At 42.0% G+C, this 25670-nt stretch overlaps 1 protein-coding gene across 2 annotated transcripts in view; it reads right to left on the reverse strand.

The window, feature by feature from the left end:
• The window catches only part of tecpr2 (tectonin beta-propeller repeat containing 2), an 86657-nt gene that overhangs the window by 10151 nt on the left and 50836 nt on the right, over window positions 1-25670 (reverse strand). For both annotated transcript variants that reach the window (XM_060933934.1, XM_060933935.1), the window contains exons 12-16: window positions 18931-19111; window positions 15818-15959; window positions 14644-14875; window positions 14288-14377; window positions 9655-9888 (exon numbers count right to left, since the gene is read on the reverse strand). In XM_060933934.1, the coding sequence (XP_060789917.1) occupies window positions 9655-9888; window positions 14288-14377; window positions 14644-14875; window positions 15818-15959; window positions 18931-19111 (879 nt within the window). The remainder of the gene's footprint in view (window positions 1-9654; window positions 9889-14287; window positions 14378-14643; window positions 14876-15817; window positions 15960-18930; window positions 19112-25670) is intronic.

The following is a 25670-nucleotide window of genomic DNA, read 5'->3' on the forward strand; positions in this document are numbered from 1 at the left end:
ACATGCATGGTGAACTGGTGACGAATATGAATGAGGGGACAAACAATAACAGACTTGTGCACAACTATAAGAAGTCTTAAAGATAATGGCTCACACTTTCTAAAATCTCATTCATTACTTTTGCTTTGAAAGCATGTGAACACTGCCTGCTAGCTCTCTGCACAGCAAAACCGCTGCAAATTCACTGTTTGTGATCCCTTCGAAGCCCCTTTCTTTCTTTTGCAGCCACATGTGAGACAGCTGAGGCTGGTTTGAGTCCATTACAATGGATTAACCATACGAAAACAGAATGGATCAGTCAAAAGAATTAAAAAAAAAAAACAAAAAAAAAAAACCACACACCTTTGAGAAAATATCTTCTAATTCATGTTACAGTTTAAAGATCTACTGTATAGCCTAGGATGTCGAAAATAGTGACTCACTACGTGGCGCAGAGGATTCTGGGAAGGGTGAGCCAGCCCTTTTTATGATTCAAGCTTATTAATACAGTTACAGTTGCTACCTTCAGTGGGTTTGGAAAGTGTTCATTCTCCTTCAGTAATACATTTTCTTGTGCTACAGATTTAATTAAAAGTTGATTAAATATACTTTGTCATTAAATCTACACACAGTAATCCATGTATAATGACAAGACGAAAACAAATTGCATTGCAGGAGAAAAATTATTGCAAATTCATTGAAGTAGTCAGGTATATTGGCTAAGGCACTCCAAATTGTGCTTCAGTGCGTCCCGTTTGCATTAATTAACTCGTTTTAGAGAGGTCTCTATATATTGACCGGAGTCCATCTATAGCAAACGCAACTGAGTAGACACGATTAAGAAATGCAAACATCTGTGTGCAGAAGACCTTTAAAAATTCACAGTGCATGTCAAACCAAGGATCAGCACCTTCAAGTCCGGTGCCATGGCGCTCAGCCGGAAATGGGTGGAGTGCCTACTCCGGGTCAGGGGGGAGTTGCTACCTAAAGTGGAGGAGTTTAAAGCGCATATCACGGGTAAATTCAGGAGCAAGATCAATGTAATTCTCCTATTTTATATTAAACTTTGGTCAAATGTCGGTCACATTTTGTGCAATTTTTTTTACCTCACGCAATACCAGAAAAATTCAGTTGAAATCAAGCCATTTGAGGCGAATTGGTCCGCCTCTGAAAAAAACTTGGCATTTGGATTTCCCGGGAAACACTGATTTTCGTGATGTCACGTGCGGACGCCTCCCTCTGAATCCTACGTCAGCGCTGGTTTGTTTATGAGAAAACAAAAACCTGGTGGTTTTCTGCAAATTTCTTCAACGTTATCGCGTAATTATTAAAATGGTGAACAGATGTATCGTAGGAGGGTGTAGCAACACCAATCTTGATGGGATTAGTACTCATCGTTTCCCAAAAGACCGGACAATGAGAGAGAAATGGGAGCGCTTGATCTACACAGGCTGTGCACTGAAACCGTGCAAAGCTCTCGCAGCCTGCTGGCGCTTCCGCAGGTAACGTCACGAATCTGGCTCCAGACTCCATTGGGATTTTTCCAGACGCGTTATTTTATTTTTTTCTGCTGTAGACAGATGGCCTTGTGCAAAATTACCCTTCTGGAAGAGTGTGTAAAGGGACATACTTTCATTAAAAAAAAAAAAATTGGTCCAGAATATGCACCAAGTATCTTCGGGTTTTGTTCATGAGTGAGGGTAAAGGGGAGTGGGAGTTGGACAGACGGATCGGGGCAGCGTCAGCAGTGATGCGGATGCTAAACCGGTCTGTTGTGGTAAAGAGAGAGCTGAGCCAAAAGGCAAAGCTCTCAATTTACTGGTCCCATCTACAGTACTTTCCCACTCACCTATGATCACGAGCTATGGGTAGTGACCGAAAGAATGAGATCGTGGATACAAGCGGTAGAAATTAGTTTTCTCTGCAGGGTGGCTGGGCTTTCCCTTAGAGACAGGGTGAGAAGCTTGGTAATTCAGGAGAGACTCAGTAGAACCGCTGCTCCTCCACATCAAAAGGAGTCAGTTGAGGTGGTTTGGGCACCTTGTTAGGATGCCCCTTGGACGCCTCCCAAGGGAGATTTTCTGGGCATGCCCCACTGGGAGGAGACCCTAGGGCAGACCCAGAACATGCTGGAGAGATTACATCTCTCGGCTGGCCTGGGAACACCTCGATATTCCCCCGGAAGAGCTGGAGGAGGTGGCTGCTGCTGAAGTCTGGGCTGCTCTGCTTAGGCTGCTACCCCCGCGATCCAGATAAGCGGTAGAGGATGGATGGATAGATGGTCAAACCAAAACCAAGCCATGATGTCCAAGCAACTATCTGTAGATTAAACTTTGTTGTGACCTAGCTCTAGGGGAGGGTAGAATACCATTTCTAATGGTTTCAGTGTTTCCAAGAGCACAGTGGGTTTCATCATTGTAAAAGGGAAAAAAAGTTTCAAACCACTAGGACTCTTTGTAGAAGTGGGCATCAGGCAAAATGCAGAAATTGGGCTGGAACGGCCATGGTTACCTTGTCCCAATTGCCATTCTTACTGTTAGACAGGACAACCATCTCAGAAAATGTTCCATCAATCAGGCTGCTATGGTCGTTTGGCTAAGGCCCTGTCCACACGGCAACGGATTCAGGTGACTCCGATACAATTGCTTATCGTTTAGGCCTGGCATCCACACGGCACCGGCGTTTTGGGTGTCCCAAAACGCAATCTTTTGAGAACGGGTTCCAGAGTGGAAAGATCTGGCAATGTTGCCATTGCGAAGTCGTCTGGATGAGTAGAACGGATCTGTTTATGATGACATCACAACCACATGACTGTGAGTGCTTCACGCCGGGTAGAAGTGTAACGAACTCGATGCGAGTTGTCAACAAATCCTATAACTTGGTTCATGAAACATGCTTACAAAATATTTTCACTGTGAATATTTATTGTGTAATGGTGCAAAGTGAGAGAGAGAGAGAGAGAGAGAGAGAGAGAGAGAGACTCTGCCCTTAGGGCAGAGTCAATCCCGCCAGCAAAAATAGGGAAAAAAAAAAGGAGCGATCTCACCTCTTCAGATGTTGGTTTAAGTCCTACAATACATTCCTCAAAAAGGGCGTAGAAGAGCAAATTAATCCATCAACGTGTAGCATTCAATTTATTCCGGACCATTAAAGACGCCGCCTTCCGCGTAGAATCATACGTCATCCTCGCCGCCATATTGGATAGGTCAAAGCGGAGAATAAAGATTCATGTGCTGCGTTTAACTGTACCAACAGGTTTACCGTCCAAACGAGATCACATGGGATTACCTTTCACAGGTGAGAAACAACAAATTAATCCATCAACGTGTAGCATTCAATTTATTCCGGACCATTAAAGACGCCACCTTCCGCGTAGAATCATACGTCATCCTCACCGCCATATTGGATAGGTCAAAGTGGAGAATAAAGATTAGCTGCGTTTAACTGTACCAACAGGTTTGCCGTCCAAACGAGATCACATGGGATTACCTTTCACAGGTGAGACTGGAAAAATACTTTTCATTGTATTTGGTCATTATAATGTAGTTTTACGAACAGATTTTCCTGACTTTGTGGCTAATATGAAGTCTCGCCCATAATAGTTTATGCGCATGCGTCCTTACTTCTTCTATTGTTCTGGTGTCTCCGAAGGGACCGTCTTACAGCGCCCCTAGAGGTGTGGCATGTGTATTGCATCGTTTTCAGCAAGCGTTGTGTTGCCATATGGACCTATTTTACTGATCGTTGCCCATTTGGACGCGATATATTTTTAAATAACATCTCGTTGCCGTTGTCGTGTGGATGTAGCCTAAATGAAGCCACTGTTGAGTGCAGGGGATATAGCAAGTCATGTAAGGACTCCAAGAGCATGAGGAAAAGATTCTCTGGTCTTAGACAAAACTGAACCCTTTGATCTAAACTCCAAGCGTGTCATCTGGTGAAAACAAGGTACTGTGCATCAACTTGCAGTTAAATATAGAGCGATCCTTGGAGAAAAAGAAAACCTGCTTCAGGTTGTACACAACCTTGGACTGGGACTGCAACTTTTCACCTTTCAGAATGAAAACATTGCAGGAGTGGCTTTGGGAAAGTCTTTGAAGGTCCTTGAGTGGCCCAGCAACAGCCCACAATCCCAAAGAACGTCTATTGAGAGACATGAAAATGGCATTTCACAGATGCTCCTCGTCCAATCGGAGTTTAAGAAGATCTGCCTGGAAGATTGGGAGAAACTAGCCAAATCCAGATGTGCAAAACCTGTAAAGACTTCCCCAAGAAGCTGTAATTACTGCCGAAGTTGTTTCTACAGAGTAGCGAATAACAGATTTAACGCTTATATAAATGAGACAATCAATTTTTGATTCGTACGTTTGGGGGAGAAGAACCCACATTAAGAACCTGTTTTGTCATCATGGGTTACTCTGTGTAGATAAATGGTGCCAAAAAAAAAAAAAAGGCAGCATCACAGTCACCTGATATCCGCTTAAAGCGTCCATTTAACAGCTTACAAGTCCAATCCAAACGCATTTCATAATAACGGATGACTCATAAGTTAGGCATGTAAGCAGTAAAACGGGCTGATCTGAATGCATGATTAATCTCAAAAGCCCCATCTATACGACTGCTCAACTGTAAGGAGTGCACTGGGCCATCTCGTCTTAATCAGTAAAATATAGTGACTCATCATATTGGGATATGATTATCTTCAGGACTGTCAGTCCATCCAAAGTACATCAAGGATCTCGTCTGTTCATTCTTTACTTGCAGATCTAGCACCAGGAAAATCAATACAGCGAGAACTATTGAGTTGTGTTTTGATGAAAAACAATCAGTGTGAGCGGCTAACGTTGCAATACGTCCCTGAACCTACATCATCATGTTCTAATCTGGAGTTTAAGACTCTACAGCATGTTTAACACAGACTTAAAGCAAACCTGGACATAAATGCTATCTACCGGATCAATAGCAGTAATGCAGATCAGCTGGTGTTGGGAACAAATAGCTCACAAATAAGCAGAAAGCATGTCATCATAGTGACCTTTCAAAGTATTTTTTGCTTAGCTGTTGAGAGAATGGGTTAACATTCATTCATTCAATCACCATTTCAGCACAAGAGTGATTTGTCTTCATAAAGAACTCATATGATTAATGTGACTCATAATACAAATGTTATATAAAGTAAAGGAGTATTTATGTCGACAGCTCAGGGAGTCAAAACAAGAAACTATCAGACAATGCCTTGTACTTAATAAGGGGTAGCTCGGTCATTTAATCTAAGCCGTTTATTTAATCCACTATCAAAAACCATGTTTCTTAAAAACAAGATTGCAAAATTTTTTTCACTCAAAAGTAGGGTTGCAAACAGGTGGAAAATTTCCGGTATATTTCCGGTAAATTTCCAGAAACTTTCCATGGAAACTTTAGTTAGGGAATTTTGGGAATTTTACTTCCATACACTGGATGGCGTATGTGGCATTTTTCTGTTAAATAAGATGACAAAAAATGCAAATATGTAGATAGCAAGCTGAACTAATGGAATGGTCTTCAAAACATTTAAAATTGATGAAATCTTGTGTAGTTACATAAAACCGTCTAGCAGGAGGCAGAAGAAACAGCATCACATTTTGCGGTAGCTAGCACCATGATAAGCTAACTTCTTTAATTAAATGGTGCTAGCTAGCTTACATTTAGCATATCTGGTTTACCAGTAAGCAGTAGATTTTGATTTTGCTAGTTAAACTAACACCGTAGATCAAATATCATCTACCTCATATCATCATCAAAACGTACTTGACTGTATGTAGTCCTTTGGCTCAAATGCTTCAATAGTCTTTATCTGTGTTGTGGGCTCAAAAAAGTTGCTTTAGTAGTTCAGAATTCTAGAAATCATTGTGCATGTGATGGAGGAATGCACAATGCATGTAGCGGGTGTGGCCTCAATAGCTCTACAGGAAGTAGTGTGCTATGTCCCTGTGATTGAGGAATAGCAAATTATACTCAACTGTACTCACATCAAATCTGATAGTTTTAGCCAAGACTATGCTACAATATTTTTTCTACCAACTATATTCATGTTCCCAACCTTCAACTTTTGATAATTCCCAGTTTATTCCCAATAATTCCTGTTAATTCCCATAAATTCCCGTTAATTACCCATGGAAAGTTTCCAACTTTGAAAATTCCCGGAATTTTGCAACCCTACTCAAAAGCTGTTCATGATTATTTACTGAAAGTTGTAGCTATAATAAACCATAAAGCTTTACAGTTATACAAAATACACCGCTCATCAAGCTATTCAAATATTTTATATGAGGAATAATCAAACTACAACATTATTAAAAATAAACATGTTCATGAATAACAGAGTAAAAAGTGTGCATTAGATTTTCATGTAATAAAATAACACTTGGTAGTGGACTCAGATCTTTGGACTGTATTGTACATTTAACCTCGAGGAAACTGTGTACCAGAACACTCTGCATTCTAAAACGGAGCCTGTGCCCTTAAGCTGTGCCAAGCTCATCTTTCACCCTGATACGTCCACATCCAAAACCGGTAACGCTACAGCTGCCTCCATCACATGACTGTCTATTTGCACCCCATCGTTTTCACAGCACGACACACACACACTTACAGTCCGTAAACAAACCCCACACATACAGCAGGCTGCTCTTAACCCTGGTTAACTGGGGTTTAAAATCTTACTTTAAGGTCACTGTGAATCTACTAAAGGTTTAAGGTCACTGCATTAGTATACTAATGCAACGATGAAGAGAATAATATAAAAGATGTTCAATTCAAAACCATGTGATTGAATTATTAACCCCCCCAAAAAAACAAACAAACAATTATTTTGTGTAGGTCTATGCAAGGTTCACCAAATCTGTTATTTCCTTTACAATGCTGATTATACCAGCAGAATAAAACAGACAGCCAGTAGTCAAAGAGTAGGTAAATTCATTGTATGTAACACACTGGTGGGGGAGGAAAAAAAAATAAAATAAAAACCCACCCCACATGGACCACACCTTGAGTTTCTTGTCCTTATTCCTGTAAATGCATGATTAGTTGCAAAGCAAGTGATGAATCACCAGTAAATACTTTCACTATACTAAGGTTATCTGAAAAGATTAAGGCATGGGTCATCAATCTTATTCACAAAGGGCTGGTGTGGCTGCAGGCTTTCATTCCAACCATAAGAACTAGTTCCACTTGTTTAATCAGTTCACCTTATTCTCTAATCAACCATCAAGTGTGCCTCTGATTTGGCTTCACTCAAAACCTTCAGATATAGTGTGCAGCCCTTTGAGAAGATAGAAGGTTCCTGGATTAAAGGAACAGTCCACCGTACTTCCATAATGAAATATGCTCTTATCTGAATTGAGACGAGCTGCTCCGTACCTCTCCGAGCTTTGCGCGACCTCCCAGTCAGTCAGACGCAGTCAGACGCGCTGTCGCTCCTGTTAGCGATGTAGCTAGGCTCAGCATGGCCAATAGTATTTTTTGGGGCTGTAGTTAGATGCGACCAAACTCTTCCACGTTTTTCCTGTTTACATAGGTTTATATGACCAGTGACATGAAACAAGTTCAGTTACACAAATTGAAACGTAGCGATTTTCTATGCTATGGAAAGTCCGCACTATAATGACAGGCGTACTAACACCTTCTGCGCGCTTCGGCAGCGCATTGACACGGAGCTCAGATATCAATGCACTGCCGAAGCTCGCAGAAGGTGTTAGTACGCCTGTCATTATAGTGCGGACTTTCCATAGCATAGAAAATCGCCACGTTTCAATTTGTGTAACTGAACTTGTTTCATGTCACTGGTCATATAAACCTATGTAAACAGGAAAAACGTGGAAGAGTTTGGTCGCATCTAACTACAGCCCCAAAAAATACCATTGGCCATGCTGAGCCTAGCTACATCGCTAACAGGAGCGACAGCGCGTCTGACTGCGTCTGACTGACTGGGAGGTCGCGCAAAGCTCGGAGAGGTACGGAGCAGCTCGTCTCAATTCAGATAAGAGCATATTTCATTATGGAAGTACGGTGGACTGTTCCTTTAAGGCGTCATCTCGGTAGCATAGTGTGGGCTTAGTGCAGCCCAAATGTCTCATCTCATCTCATTATCTGTAGCCGCTTTATCCTGTTCTACAGGGTTGCAGGCAAGCTGGAGCCTATCCCAGCTGACTACGGGCGAAAGGCGGGGTACGCCCTGGACAAGTCGCCAGGTCATCACAGGGCTGACACACAGACACAGACAACCATTCACACTCACATTCACACCTACGCTCAATTTAGAGTCACCAGTTAACCTAACCTGCATGTCTTTGGACTGTGGGGGAAACCGGAGCACCCGGAGGAAACCCACGCGGACACGGGGAGAACATGCAAACTCCACACAGAAAGGCCCTCGCCGGCCACGGGGCTCGAACCCGGACCTTCTTGCTGTGAGGCGACAGTGCTAACCACTACACCACCGTGCCGCCCAGCCCGAATGTGTTTCTTTTAATGTTTTAACATACTGATGAAATGCACTGGTGCGTTCTTTTGTGCATGCAGTATTCACAAGCTCAGCACCAGCAGAACTGCTTCCCGCTTTCTCGGCCTTGAACCCTGACACTTTGCCTGCAGGATGTATTAGTGTTATGCAAGAACCACCTGCTCATGTAAAAATATAAAAACATCTCCTCAACAGCAGGTGCTCTCGATATACGAAACCAGCACTTGCTGTCTGAGCACTTTAGTGACGTGGATTCCTACCTACCACTGTGCAAATGGGAAAATCAGAAAAGTACTTATTCTGCAACTAAATTCTCACAACAAAACTTTAATAGCATATGATATCCTGAAGCAGCTTTTTTTTTAAAAAAGATGACAGAAAAGCAAGTTAGCTGTATACTGTAGTCCACACTCAACCTTATACAGGATGGAAACTGGAGAAGGTCTACACGGAAAGGAATGTTCCATGTTGGTCACAAACAACCCAGCCTGAAGGACGCTTCAAAAAAAGGGCCAACCTAGACAATGTGGTTAAAACAAACAAACAAACAAACAAACAAACAAACAAACAAACAAACAACCCCAAACGTGCTGGATAGCTAGGAGCGGATGTTAAAAAGGTCCACTCCCAGACTATTAAGCAACACTAAAGCACCAATTCATTTACTACAAAAGCTGAAGGATGAGTTTACAGATGTGCTGCTTCTTTAAAATATACAGACAGCCCGAGATGCAAAGCAAAGCAGCTACCAAAATGAAGAAATGAGTTTTAAATCACGTTTCTTTGGTCACATTTTCAAAAGCTTGTAAGCTCCAAACAAATTTTAATAAAAACAAAATGTCACCCTGTGAAGGTGCATGCACAATAACATCACAATTGAATTGGTGAGTCACCCTAGTAACTGTCTCTAATGTAATCAATGCAGCTATTTCCAGACTGATTCAGTTATGCTATTATGCTTAATCCCCAACAACGCCCCAAGCCACAATCACAACCAACCACTGTTGTCTTGACAACAAGCTGAAAACTGAATAAACCAGTAAAGCCTTCATGATCTTTGTAAAGACATGGTTGTTTGGCCTTACATTAGTCTAAATTTGTCCTCCGCGTGATCCACTGACGCTACTCTATTACAGGGTGTGTGTGTGCGGATGTGTGCGCGCGTGCACGCATACCAAGCTGGCTGAGGTCAAGAAGTGTCCAGTGGAGGCCGGTGGGGCAGTTGGCTGTGAGCGTGCGAATGTGGACACGGCCGTGCTGGTCCAGCCCCCACAGAGCGTCCCTGCAGGCTGACAGCTGCACAATCTCAACATCTGCAGGCAGTTGAACGGTGAGAGGACGCATCTGCAGGTCCTGGTCCCAAATGCAGAACAAGTCTTTCCTGCTCTGACCCAGCCAAAGAAAACTTCCTACAGAGACAAGATATACAATACAGTGGACAATCAGATGAATAGCTGAAGGAAAAACTAGCTCGATTATGCTGTGAGAGCATTTGACTGGTTTGGGTTGCAAGTCTGGTTATTCCTGAGGAGCAATTTCCAAAAAACTGAAGCTACCACAAACATCTGTGCAACTGTACGCAGAGAGAAAAATCTTGGCACCACACATGGATGCAACTGGGTCTTCCAGCAAGACCATCGTCCTAAGCATACCTCAAAAAGTTATAACAAAATGGCTTAAGGGTTGTTTTACAATCAGGGTACAAAGTTTGTGTCACAGGGGTCCAAAATTCAAATTGATTCAAACTGGTTCTTGTACCAGTTTTTAAGTGAAGGACAAGTTAAAGAACAGATTTCAGGTAATTTTTTGACATGTGTATGGCAGTTTTGTGTAATCTGCTATAAGATAGGAGAAACAAATGAAGTGATTCTCGGAGAGGACGTTTTTTTTGACAATTCAGAATCCACTACTTCCATAGTGCTTTTAAATATAAGGCTGTAAGCTTTGTGTTAGTTGCCGCTAATATTTATGTTCCAATATCTTGACCACATTTTAGGATGAAAATAATAATTTTAGATATATATGTTATTTTATATTGAAAAATTAGCTGTCTCGGAGAGGACTTTTTTTGATACAATTACATACTAATTTGATCAAAATAGTCTGAAAACTTACTGGCATTCAACATTAAAACTTAACTATGTTTCCAATGATATGGAACCAAATATTTGTTTTATGGTATAAAGAATGATTTAAGTGCATCCCTTTTGGAGCTACCTGTGGTCAAAAAAGCACTTTTTCTAAATGACATGAGTAATTTTGCTAAATATGACATATATTGGGGCGGCACAGTGGTGTAGTGGTTAGCGCTGTCGCCTCACAGCAAGAAGGTCCTGGGTTCGAGCCCCGTGGCCGGCGAGGGCCTTTCTGTGTGGAGTTTGCATGTTCTCCCCGTGTCTGCGTGGGTTTCCTCCGGGTGCTCCAGTTTCCCCCCACAGTCCAAAGACATGCAGGTTAGGTTAACTGGTGACTCTAAATTGACCGTAGGTGTGAATGTGAGTGTGAATGGTTGTCTGTATCCATGTATCAGCCCTGTGATGACCTGGCGACTTGTCCAGGGTGTAACCCGCTTTTCGCCCGTAGTCAGCTGGGATAGGCTCCAGCTTGCCTGCGACCCTGTAGAACAGGATAAAGCGGCTACAGATAATGAGATGAGAAGTGTGTCTGAGCAATAGGGCTGCAACGATTCACCACGGTGCACCGAAAATCGAGTTCATACCTGCCGTACCGATTATTGATCCATGTATTTAAATTTTTACTGATTTATAAATGCACTTTTACTGCGTAACCATTACATTTACATTGTTAAACCAATGAGAGAAAGCAATCAGCTGGAATAGAGCACAGATTTGCTTCTAAATAAAACGTGCAGTTTGACTGGTTTGGGTCCTTGCTCTTGTCCAATCAATCAGAGTAGTCGACACTTTACATGGCAACGCTGTTGCTGGGCACCAAAATGGTGGAAGCCAAGCTTAAAGATCCTTCGTCTGATCTTAAATCGAAAGTTGGGCTACATTTTGTGTTTTGAGAAGACATGAAGGACATTGCAACGTGCCACGCATGTTATGTCGAAGTATAAAGGGAGGGTCAACTACAAACCTTGCAAATCATTTCAAGTGAAAACACAATGTGGATGTAAACGAAGTAAGCGCCGCTGAAATGAAAACTGAAAGGGTGTTACGAAAGTAGTAAAACCAGGTACGCGGGGACAGTTAAAACTGACTGATATGGTCAACAGACCAAAACTGAATGAAACTAGAAATAAAGCTATTTCGAAGGCTATTGGTGCCTAACTCGCCTACGATATGCGGTCATACTCTACCGTACAGAATGATGGGTTTAAAAACATGATAAAATGTCCTTGAGCCAAGCTATTCCATTCCTAGTCGGATATATTTCAGCAAATGGTCAGGAATTCATCAAGTCAAGTTGCCAAAATATCCTTATTTTAAATATTGTTTTAAGCATTTTATATTTACTGTACATATCCTGTTCCCTGGTCAGCATTTGGAAAGTTTTAATATCTTTCCAGACAAATTTCAATGGGATTTTATTAAAGTTTAAAATCTGAGGTTTGTTTGTCCTTTATATTTAGTTGCAGAATCAAATCAAAGGGTCTGAATCGTGAATTGAATCTGTGTCTTATGCCTCTTTTCCACCAAAGCAGTTCCAGGGCTGGTTCGGGGCCAGTGCTTAGTTTGGAACCGGGTTTTCTGTTTCCACTGACAAAGAACCGGCTCTGGGGCCAGAAAAAACGGTTCCAGGCCAGCACCAACTCTCTGCTGGGCCAGAGGAAAGAACCGCTTACGTCAGCGGGGACGGAGTTGTTAAGACCAACAACAATAACAAGACCGTGAAAGATCGCCATTTTTAAGCGACGAGAAGCAGCAGCTGTACAAACACGAAGTCATCCATTATTATTGTTGTTGTTGTTGCTGCTGCTTCTTCCATGTTGTTTTTGCTTCGATATTCGCGCCAAGGTTTATGCAAACGTAGTGACGTAACTGACGTATACAGTGACGTAACTGATGTATACAGCGATGTAATGACGTGGCTTCCCTTAGCACCACGAGCTATGGAAAAGCAAACTGGTTCTCAGCTGGCTCGCAAGTTGAACGATTTGTGAACCAGCACCAGCCCCAAACCAGCCCTGGAACTGATTTGGTGGAAAAGGGGTATTAGTGAATTGCTGCAGTCCTACTGAGCAAGGAGGCTCACGAACCTGACTATTACACCAGGTGTAGCAAAAAAGTATAGCAGCAAGATGTTGCGAGAAGCTTCTGGAAGGCTACACCAAGTGTTTGACATAAGTTCAAGAAATTAAAAGGCAATGCCAACACATACTAACAAAGTACACAGAAACTTCTGACCCACTAGAAAGCTGATATAGTAAATAAAAGCTGAAAAATCTGTCTTAGTTAGTGCATACCTGTTAACTTTGAGGTTTGAAAAAAAGGGATATTTCCCAGATTTTTAACTCAAAATAAGGGAAAATTTTGGAAAGTCATACCCTTCACCAAAAGTGGGTGTGTAGTTGAATGGGGGGCAATTTTCTATCTAGTATTTGTGATTTCCTGTACTCTGGTGCATGTTGGTGATAGCCAAGACCCAAACTCAATATGCTTATGGTTTATAGTGTGCATTTGTGAATAAACTATACATTTATTTTTATTTGCTTTCAGTGGTACCAGTTATTTCCCAAATTAAGGGCTAAAATACTTATGTTAAAATAAGAAAGGTCATTATATAACCAGTCAATAAATTCAATTCCATTGCAATTTATTATGGTTTTACCATAGTCATGGCCTCGGAACGATCGATAGATAGATAGATCGATAGATAGATCGATAGATAGATAGACAGACAAAGATATTAAACCAAGAGTGATTTAAAATGGGTAAGTTTCAGATAGAAAATAAAAGAGACAATGAGTGGATAAAACAGTTAATACACCAATTAGTTTACACTAGGTTATTTATGAGGTCTTAGCCAGGACATACTGAATGTAAACATATGTAGCTTACCTTTGATTATTTGGGAGGCTTTCGTTTTCCCCATGGAAAATTTCTTTGCGATGGAAGAGTCTGGGAACATTCCAGCCACGCACTTGTTGAACTCATCAAAGAAAGAGAGGCTAATGTTTTTCTTAGCTATTAGCATCGCCATCTTCACCTCAGACCTAATCAGTGTTGCCAGATACTGCTGACGTTTTCCAGCCCAAAATATGTTCAAAACCCGCCAAAATGCACTTGAAACCGCCCAACTTGGGCGGGAAACCGCCCAATCTGGCAACACTGGACCTAATCACTTGTTCAGCCTCGCCTCCGGACGTAGTTATGTAATTACTGATGCCTGAGAGGGCGGGGACGTGAATTCATGGCCCGACTTCCTGCTGTAAACTCCTGTCAGAGGCGCGTCATGAATTCTGGACCTACCGACTTTTTTATATTGTGAAAATACGGGATATTTTCGGGAAAATAAAAAAACGGGAAGACAGCGGGAAATAAGTCAAAATAAGGGATTTCCCAGGAAAAACGGGAGGGTTGACAGGTATGAGTTGGTGACCTTTTATGAAACGAAAGTAAATACACAAATGGAGTGAACACAGGAAACACATGGCATTCTGAAAAACAGTTTGAATCTCTTAGCCTAGGTGTACGTAAGCCACATTTGAAGTGAAAATGGTTATTGGTCAGGTTTTAGACAGCCTTCACTGGTGTCCAAAGTATTCAGCTTGCTCATCCACAAATCCAGTTCACCCTCCAACTAAAGGAGCTACAATGGAAAAGTAAGGAAATGTGCACGTACCCTCTTTGGCTGGGACTGCTGAGGAAAACACAAATGCCCACTTAGTAGCAGATGCGAGCCCTTTGGGTGCAACAGTTCTCCAATATGTCCCTGAAGGAACATTTAAACAAAACAAAAACAAACAAACAAACAAAAAAAAAAAAACCACACATCAGAAAACACACAGAAGCCATAAAATGACTATCCACCATTACTAAGCTGCAGGTGTTTTTGCTGAATTATAGAAGAGAGACATGCTAGAACTCCTGTTGGCCTTGCCCTGCTGGGTTCTGCATTTTCCCTACTCCAACACTGAGACCGGAAAAGCTTTGACAATTTGATAGATGGGAAATTATGAAAAAAGAAAAGAATCGCACCAATGAGGCTGCCCTTGGCCACGTGGAAGTCGTTGCGACCCGAGGCGATCCATACGCCACTGTGGTTGGCACTGACCAAGCTTGGGTGACACTGAGACTGCTGCCAGAGGAACGCCACACGCAAACGCTCGGCAACCCGCTCCACAGGAACCTTGGCGACACTCTGCGTGGCCTGGATCAGTGTCTGGAAAAGGCCGCCCTGCTCGAACACTACATAATCCGTGATGCTCACCTATGCAGGAGATCAGGTGTGCAAGTATTATAGCTAGCAAACAAATACGGTCGTCATCCATTCGTTTGTGTCTAATGTTTAAGGTGTTGTACACATTTAACTAGGTATTAAAAATATTAATGCAGCTACACTACAGGTGTAAAACATCACGAAGAAATATTTAAGAATAATATTTAAAAAAAGGAAAGCTTATGAAAAAAAACCCCCTAAAAGTCCTGTCAAATGATATTTGCTGAAGAAAATCTAGTTTTAAGCAATCTACTTAGGAATAAACATTAACAGAATCAGAATACACTTTTACCCTGTCCACACTAGGGATTTTGTACCGATACGATACTACTTTCGTACCGCAACACCTGTCCACACTAGCAACTGTACCGGTACTGTAGCGGTATAACTGTATCGGTACGAAACCCACAAATGTATGGGTTTCGTACCGGTACAGTATCGGTACTGTAGCGCTTCGCTGTAGTGTGGACAGATGAAGCGGCTCCGTATCGATACAAATATAAAGCGCATGCGCAAAGTCACACACCTCAATTGATGTCTTCGCTGAATAAAATAGTGAAGAACGGAGATTCGTTTTCTTTGTTTCTTTCTCAACTGCTTCGCGCGTTTTATACGATTCGACTGAATAAATGACCACCAGAAATACAGACTGTACACTGACAACAGAAAGCACACACACGTTGTTTCATCCGGCATATTCTCGGAAGGAAGTTACTCGGTAACCACGGAAACATTTCGCACACGCGCATTTCAACTACTGTGAAAGAAAACCGCAAACATTTCTCGCTAGTGTGGACAGATGCACTAAACTGTACCGGTATACTTTGTATCGATACAGTTATACCACTATCGTACCAGTATATATGTGAACACAGCATTGATTTACCAACCAATATACTATGTGATGAGAGATGCACAGACATCTGTGTGTACCTGCCACCAGTGCTCATCTTCACCCTGGGGTTTCTTAGCTGTGACCCCGGTTCTGAACCAAAGGCTACCGCTGGTGTCCAGAGCCCACAGCGTGTTGTTCTCACCCAGGGCAATACAGATGGGCTCCAGGCGCTGACTCTCACTGCACACACATCACCACACACAAGCTAACTGGCATGATGTTTTACACTGGACAGATACAAGCTCATGTTATTCATGACCACAACTTTTATACACTACAGGACCAAAGGCATGTGGACAGCTGACCATCACACCCATATGTTCCCCAAACTATTGTGGGCCAAACCCCACCCATACGTTCCCCAAACTCTTGCCACAAAGTTGTATGCACATAACTGGACGGGATGTCTTTGTAAGACTTCTCCTCAAAGAATCTAAAGGGCCCAAACCTGTTTCATCACGCCAATGCCCCGTGTATCAAGTGAGGTCCAAAAATATCCTTGAGTACACCAAGTCTGGAGTGGAAGAACTGCAGTGGGGTTGAGGTCAGAGCTCTCTGCATCATTAAACACTTTTGGGATGACCTGGAACACTAGCTGCACCTCAGGTCTCTATGGACCCTTTTCACGTGACGTCACGACAAACGCGGCCGCCATTTTGGACATGTACTACCAGTAGTTTACCACAGCCAGCATTGAGGAACGGCAGCAAAGAAAGTGTTTATTTTCAGCAAGACTTCCATCATGCCACTATGTTGTTGTACACCTGGATGTAGTAACCATCAACAAACAAGGCAAGGGTTATCATTTTATCGGATCCCGGTAGATGCTGACCGACGGAGAAGATGGATAGCGGCATACCAGCGCTTGTGTAGTGACCACTTTGTTGGAAGTAAGACGAATAAAATTAGCCAGAAAAGGCATTACATTGCTGTTAACATTCCATTCTAGTTTACTGTAATTATGATCTGGCAGCTATTTACACCGGATCCAGTGTAAATAGCCGCCGGAGCCAACGTCCGAGGTTCTGGAGCGCGCTCGCTCACGGCCCGGCCGCGGAGCCGGCGCGCGCCCGCTCGCGGCCCGGCCGGAGCCGGCGGCCGCGGAGCCGGCGCGCGCTCGCTCGCAGCCCGGCCGGACGTTGGCTCCGGCAGCTATTTACACTGGATCCGGTGTAAATAGCTGCCAGATCATAATTATAGTAAACTAGTAAATACAGTTTTCTGCATCTCGCTCCTTTTTCTTTTATGTTTGTCACCTTCCTCGCATTCAAACCGATTTGAGCCGAAGTCCACTACATGTCCAAAATGGCAGTCGTGTTTACGAAGGTCACGTGACTGAAAAGGGTCCATACCTGGCCTCTCGAATATGCTCTTGTGGCTCAATGGGCACACATCCCCCATATCCTATTAGATAACCTTCCCAAAAGGCTGGAGGTTATTATAACAGCAACAAGGGGAACAACTCCGCGTTAACGTCCATGGTGTTAGAATGGGGACATGGGTGTGATGGTTAGGTGTCTACATACACTTCTGGCCATATAATGTACGCTAGGGCTGAACGATCTATCGTTTTCGACCGAAAATCGCGATCTCAGACAACACGATTTTGGGATCGTCAAAGCCGTGGTTTTTCTCAGTGCTCCTAAACTGACCCATGTTTTGTTTCGTCAATAAATTGTCCTCATTTTTTACACTACAGACAAAAAAAAATTACGTTCAGGAAAGCCTTGTGGCGCTCAGTGTGAAAGAATTTTGTGAATATCTCCTTCCGTTTTCGTGTAAATCCCCGTTGTTTGGAGGGAGCGCTGTGAGGAAAAAGTGCGCTTTCTCTGTCTCTGTGTCTGAGCGCGCAGGTGGGGGAGGGGCTGCTCTCTCTCTCTCACACACACACACAGGAGGGAGGGGCCCTGCAATAGCGACTGCTACAGCCACTGCATCACTCTTATTTCCCACAGGGGAATTGTTGGCTCTAGTTATAATTTATAATGCTTATGTACATTCTTTTACAAAAGTGCAATATTTTGATGCTGCTGAGCCACTGATCAACCTTTTTTATGTCTGATATGTTGTAGATGGGAAAAGTAAAAGAAGCAAAAGTTTACTTAAGAAAGATGGCTCTCTTTTTATTATTTTAAGTTATTATAACTTGTTCCTCAGGCACTCAATGTTAATAAACAGGCCTACATTTGAAATCTGTTGACCCCAGTTTTCATTCTTGCATTAGCTTTATGGAATTCATTGTATTAATTAATTTGCACTGAAACTCATCTCATCTCATTATCTCTAGCCGCTTTATCCTTCTACAGGGTCGCAGGCAAGCTGGAGCCTATCCCAGCTGACTACGGGCGAAAGGCGGGGTACACCCTGGACAAGTCGCCAGGTCATCACAGGGCTGACACAGACAACCATTCACACTCACATTCACACCTACGGTCAATTTAGAGTCACCAGTTAACCTAACCTGCATGTCTTTGGACTGTGGGGGAAACCGGAGCACCCGGAGGAAACCCACGCGGACACAGGGAGAACATGCAAACTCCGCACAGAAAGGCCCTCGCCGGCCCCGGGGCTCGAACCCAGGACCTTCTTGCTATGAGGCGACAGCGCTAACCACTACACCACCGTGCCGCCCTCGCAATTAAATTTTTTCTTAAAATCGTTCAGCCCTAATGTACGCTAAATCTTACTTGCACTTTTCATTGTTACGATCTAAACCACTCGGTGTTTTGGTTTTAATCTAGTAACATTATAAAAAGTCATTTTTAAGGGACAAGACAAAGTCCAGTCAGCTGTTACTTGGAAACAAGAGATCATCAGCTACGTACGTTCTGAACAATGATAACAGTGTAATCAGACCTGCGTCATTTTCATAAACAAAGTGACAGTCATGAGAAAGTACAATTCTGTCACTACCAAACTACAGTCAAAGCACATACAAAATGTACCCAATGTAATTCTTTGCTAGTTTGAACCTGCTTATGCCGGTTTTATTATTTTACGACAATGAAGACATAATCAGCAGGCTAAAACAGCAGTCACTATACACTATTAAGTCTAGATCATGTCAGCTGCTCCCTAAACCATATTAGAGCCACATTAATATTTCAGAATAAAGTAGTTATGGTGAAGGTCGAGAGAGGGGTGAGGGTACCTGATTTTGTCGTATTTCCACTGTTCACCCTCTGCACAGTAGCTGCTGAGTCCCTCTCTGTAGAAGAGAACCCTCTGCTCGCTCAGTGCCCACACCACACTGCCCCGTGCTGCTATCTGTGCCATGGGACATGGGCAGTCCACCTTCACCGAACGAGCACACGGCCGGTCCATGCTCAGCCCTGACACACACCCACAAAAAACGTTGTTCACTTTCTGATGCAATTTCATTGCCTTTCAATTTTTCTTCATTTTATTTTTTGCTTTACAGTTAAACTACCTTATTAGCTTATGATGGTGAATTGGAATAATTTTAATAACAGATTCAATAACTGATCACACTACTATAATGGCCAGAGGACAAGTTATTCTTAGACACCAAGTCAACAGATGCCAAATTCTCTCTGTCGTGACTATTCAGGAATGGCTTCCGTAGCATACAAAATATTATTCTTTATTACATAGCTTTATTGAATACTCCATTCTGATTGGTCAACTGCTGCATTCTACGGTCTGTTATTTCTGTACGATAGACTGTTATGGACTACCTCGTTAGCGAAAGAAAAGAATTGCTAAATGAATATTGTTAAGTTATTGATTTCTTAAGTAGCCATGTAATAAGCGAGACACTGTACAGTGAGCTGGTCATTATTACGAAAACCCCTTTTTTTCAGGGGCTTCATCATCTACAGGTGAAAATACAGAAGAGAGTTTTAGATCCTCTTGATGGATCTTGATAGGGTGTCCTGTTTAGTTGGCAAGATGTATAGCTGAGTGAAAAGTTAGCAGGCTTTAAGTAAACATACAGTGGGGAAAAATAAGTATTGAACACATCAACATTTTTCTCAGTAAATATATTTCTGATGGGGCTATTGACATGAAATTTTCACCAGATGTTGGCAGCGCTCGAAACTAACGGTGTCCCGATGTCCCGGGGACCATAAAAAATGTCATCGGGACACAAAATTATCATATCTGGGACAATCCTGGGACAATGGAAAAAAACAGATCTAGAAAAAAAGTTCTACATTAATATTATTTACAAAGCCGTAACACATACGTAGACATTCACCTAATTTGTCAATTTTAAAACGTTAACAGCGAAAAATACATAGTAGCTACACTTTCGATGCACCTGCATCCGTAGGCTACAGAGCAGCGCATTCTGTTCTAGAATCTTCGGCCGGAGTCCGCATTATATGGACTTGGAATGGAATTGCTACCGCACACGCTGCGCCGACTCTTGCCAGAACAAAAATGCTTAAGTGGTTGAAGCGGACCGACCGCGGGGAAGAAACTGAAAGCCCAGACATAACGTCTCCGGGACCTTCAGGATCCAAAGTGTCCTCGCCTGGTCTGCAGGCAACGCTAGCAACTGAATGAACTTAATGAACACTGTTAGACACGTTATACAATACAACAGGAATGATGTGGATGATATTGACGGAAGATACCGTTCAACAGAATAAGTGAGTTTTCTTGGTGTCTTTCTAGTTCAGAAAGTTTAGTCAGTCAGCAGCACAACTAGGCTCGGACCTGGCACTATGCTGATGTTGCTAACATTTGCACCCGGCAGCGAAAGTTCATAAAAATGGATAACGGAAAGTTCATAAAAATGGATAACGGAAAGTTCATAAAAATGGATAACGGTAATGGTGAAAATTATAAGTTGGCCTTATAAGTGCCAACAGATATTCAAGGTATAAGTAGATGAAATGAACATAAAAGGGGTCTTATTTTCAACTAAAGTGTACTGCAGATGTAGGGAGTTGAAACATTTTCTGAATGAGCTAGTTGGCCCCTTTAAATAAACGGGTATCTATTCATACAGTGAGATCGCCAAAGTTTAATAAACTGAAAATGCAATAACTGTAATTTTGAAGTAGATGATGTATAGGACATGTGTCGCTTGTGTCTTATTGTAAAAATGATATAAAGGGTTCAAAATCGCATAGTTACAAATATAATAGTAACTTCATATGATGGGCGGCACGGTGGTGTAGTGGTTAGCGCTGTCGCCTCACAGCAAGAAGGTCCTGGGTTCGAGCCCCGGGGACGGCGAGGGCCTTTCTGTGTGGAGTATGCATGTTCTCCCCGTGTCCGCGTGGGTTTCCTCCGGGTGCTCCGGTTTCCCCCACAGTCCAAAGACATGCAGGTTAGGTTAACTGGTGACTCTAAATTGACCGTAGGTGTGAGTGTGAATGGTTGTCTGTGTCTATGTGTCAGCCCTGTGATGACCTGGCGACTTGTCCAGGGTGTACCCCGCCTTTCGCCCGTGGTCAGCTGGGATGGGCTCCGGCTTGCCTGCGACCCTGTAGGGGCAGGATAAAGCGGCTAGAGATAATGAGATGAGACTTCATATGATAATATTAACCACTGGTTATTTCAGAGAGGAAAAAAATGGGGACACTATTGCTTCCATTCGGGACAATACAACACAGAATTCGGGACCACTGGGGGACACAAAGAAAAAAAGTTAATTTCGAGCCCTGGATGTTGGTAACAACCCAAGTCATTCACACAATTTCCCTGAGGGAACCCTCCCAAAGGGATCAATAAAGTTCAATCCAATCCAATCCAATCCAATCCAATCCGTCCATAAATTAAGTGTAATAAAGTGGAATGACACAGGGAATAAGTATTGAACACGCTTACTGAAATTTATTTAATACTTTGTAGAAAAGCCTTTGTTGGTAATGACAGCTTCAAGACGCCTCCTGTACGGAGAAACTAGTCACATGCATTGCTCAGGTGTGATTTTGGCCCATTCTTCCACACAAACAGTCTTCAAATCTTGAAGGTTCTGGGGGCCTCTTCTATGAACTCTGATCTTCAGTTCTTTCCATAGATTTTCAGTTGGATTCAAGTCGGGTGATTGACTGACTGGGCCGTTCCAGCGGCTTTATTTTCTCTCTCTGAAACCAGTTGAGAGTTTCCTTGGCTGTGTGTTTGGGATCATTCAGTGCGTTTACATGCACATAGAGAAAATCGAATTTCTGCCGTAGCTCGACTGAAATCGAAGTTCTAAATGCCATGGAAACACCTTAGCTCGGCTGAAATCGAACCGAACTGGATTTCTCGTAATCGAACTACGCGACCTAGATTATGCGATTGTAGCCGAGCTACTTGGTGCATGTAAACCCTATCGAGCTACGTAGTCGAACTACTTACTTCAACACTGCCCCTTTCAGAAGTGACGAGTGATGAGACCACAAGCGGGAAATACAACAGCCTCGGTCGGCATGACAACAGTAGTAGAAACGTGCACTTCTGGAGCAATGAGGAGATAGAGTTCATGCTCATTCAGCTTAAGGAGGTGAAAAAAATATTATATATCTCGATGTTGCTGTCCTCGTCGTTGTTCTTCTTGTGAACACGGAACTGATAACTGTTTATACTCTTGAATAGCTCTTCTTCATGACGACAACCGGAAGTGTACCAACACGATGGGGCGTGTAGTGCCACCTGTGGCTCGGGTGCACAATGTACCCCACACAATAGCTCGATTTCCTTGTGTGCATGTAGGATTGGATTTCTCTGGCACCCCTGCTGGGACCCTTAGCTCGATTACCGACAGTAGCTCGATTTGGATGTGCATGTAAACGCACTGATTGTCTTGCTGAAATGTCCACCTTCGTTTCATCTTCAGCATCCTGCTAGATGGCAGCAGATTTTTATCAAGAATGTCTCGGTACATTTCTCCATTCATCCTTCCTTCAATTATTGAAGTCTGCCAGTACCATATGCTGAAAAACAGCCCCACACCATGATGTTCCCACCACCAAACTTCACTGTTGGCATGGTGTTTTTGGGGTGATGTACAGTGCCATCTATCCTCCAAACATGGTGTGCGCTATGACATGCAAAGAGTTCAATTTTGGTCTCATCTGACCAGACAATATTCTCCCAGTATTTCATAGGCTTGTCCAAATGTTGTGCAGCAAACTTTAAACGAGCTTCAACATGCTTTTTCTTCAGCAGCGGAGTCTTGCGCAGTGAGCGTGTATAGAGGCCATGGCGGCTGAGTGCATTACTTATTGTGTTCTTTGAAACAACTGTACCTGCTAATTCCAGGTCTTTCTGAAGCTCTCCGCAAGTGGTCTTTGACTCTTGGACAACTCTTCTGATTATTCTTTTGACTCCTCTGTCAGAAATTTTGCGAGGAGCACCTGGTCGTGGCCGGTTTATGGTGAAATGATGTTCTTTCCACTTCCGGATAATGGCCCCAGCGGTGCTCACGGGAACATTCAGAAGTTTAGAAATACGTCTGTAACCAATGCCATCAGTATTTTGTGCAATAATAAGGTTGTGAAGGTCTTGAGAGAGCTCTTTGCTTTTACCAATCATAAGATGCTTTGGTAATGTGACACCTTTTTATAGGCCATCAATTAGGACTAAACCAGCTGATATTAAAATTTGCACCGATAAGGGGCAGGATTGCTTTCTAAATACAGACAGATTTCAGCTGGTTTCTTGGCTTTCTATGCCTTTTTGCACCTCCTTTTCGTCAGTGTTCAATACTTATTCCCTGCGTCATTCCACTTTATTACACTTAATTTATGGACGTGTATGTTTTGATTTCTTTGCATGTGTGAATGACTTGGGTTGTTACCAGAATCTGGTGAAAATTTAATGTCAATAGCCCAATCAGAAATATATTTACTGAGAAAAATGTTCAATACTTCTTTTCACCACTGTAGTCTTCTATAAATTACGAGTTCTGATGAGTTGAAACTGAAATATATGAGTGTATCCTAGAACAAGAAAGAACAACAAATATGGAGACCCAAAAAGACTGGTCAAAGTTTGGTCAAGCAATCTTACAGTGTTGGAACAGAGATATCAAGAAGAATGTGGGTCAAACACTACAAACATTATATGCGAGAGGATTATGTGAGCGGTTAAAAGAAAAGTGTGGCCATACAATGTCTATCATTTTCTCTTCACATTGTACAGTCAACTTTAGTAAACAGTGATTGAGTTCATCTTTCTCTTTCCTTGTACCGTATCTACAGTGAAGAGGTAATTCACTTTAAGACTTTAAAACCATGTCTGTGTGGTAGACGTTTCGGAATCTTATCATCATGCCAATCTGTTAGGAGCTGGTTGTTCATATGGAAAAATGCACTAATTATATATATATATATATATATATATATATATATATATATATATATATATATATATATATATATATATATATATATATATAAAAAACCACAACAAAATCTGAATGCTCATACCCATCAATAAAATCAGGCACTATATACTATAGCTGGATACCACACACACACACACAGGGTGTTGTAAAGCAAGTTACACCATCACATGTTTGAAATTGAAAGCAAAAGCTATCACTTCAAATCCAAAGATTACTGTTCCATCCTTGTGACATTAACGGAGACCATAACTTGTTTTTGCAAATGAAAGCACAAAAAGTTCGTATCTGGCAATTCAGGAAAATAAGAGGTTGTGTCAGCTAGTCAGTGTATTCACAGGAACAATGTGGTTGAAGCTGGAAGTTAGAGCACAAAACTACTGCTGGGGATTTCCATAAAGAGAGCTACGAGACAGCTGGCACGACAGTGCTGAAAGCTGCTGTGCTTGATTACACACTGCAGAGTTATGTAAAGCACACTGATACAACACTCACACTGAGCCAAAGCAACTACACAGTAGCATGTGTAGCAATCTCAGACTGAGACTTTCTTCTTGCTTTCAGTTCTTGACTACTATAGTCATAAAGATCCAACTACCCAAAGCGTTTCGATTCGGGGAGAAAAGTTCTCAGAGGAATTTGCAGTGCAGCGGATTGTGTGTGTGTGTTTTTTTTTTTTTTTAAAAGTCATGCACCGCCATCTAATGGCCAACTATTAAGACACTATGCCAGAGATGCCTACCCCAAATTTTGAATTTCAGTATTCTTGAAAACATTTTTCAGTATTTTGGAATGACTTTCAGTAACATTAATTTATGTGCATTTCCATTATAAAGAGGTATATATACCAATATGTTTAACATTTAAATTATTAAAAAGTACTGTTTTGTGTGAATTGAATAAACAAAATGCGAGCAGCCATCTCAACTGAATTTCCACTCAACAAATTTCTAGAGCATACAATATATCACATTTTTATAAATACAATAGTGTTCCCTGTTTGCAGACATTACGGTTGACTACCCATCATTGGTATTGAATGTAACTCCTCAAAAGTATTATATTATATTGCCTGGCAAAATGTTCTACCTGTTAACGGATTCTAATAAAATTTTTTAAAAATTTCTTATTTCATGCCAAAGAGAGTCCGACATTGTTATCTTAATGTCCCAATATATAAATACTTCAGCATAATGCTTCAGAAGAGACATTGAATAAAATGACATTTATAATTGTATTTAAAACAGTGGAACGATCAATTTTTTGCCACAATCCCAACACTAATAATAAAATTCTGTTTTTGATCATACTACATGGACATTTGCCCTTGCAACACTGAAAAGACTTTGAATTAAAGAAGTACAGCCAGTGTTTGATATTTCAGTGAATAAAAATCAGACATGTAAAAAGAAACTGAATAAGTTTAACTCACATTTCATGGCACTAATCGGCAAGTTCAACTCCAAGCATAGGTCAACCATCACCGCTTCAGCACGGGTCACGTTCCGTGTCTTTTCATCCACAGATTTCGTAAAAAACTGCTAGATACCCCCAGATTTACTTTCCGCCTGACTTGACATGCC

The sequence above is a fragment of the Neoarius graeffei genome, chromosome 11, assembly GCF_027579695.1.
Source record: "Neoarius graeffei isolate fNeoGra1 chromosome 11, fNeoGra1.pri, whole genome shotgun sequence".
Lineage (NCBI taxonomy): Eukaryota > Metazoa > Chordata > Actinopteri > Siluriformes > Ariidae > Neoarius > Neoarius graeffei.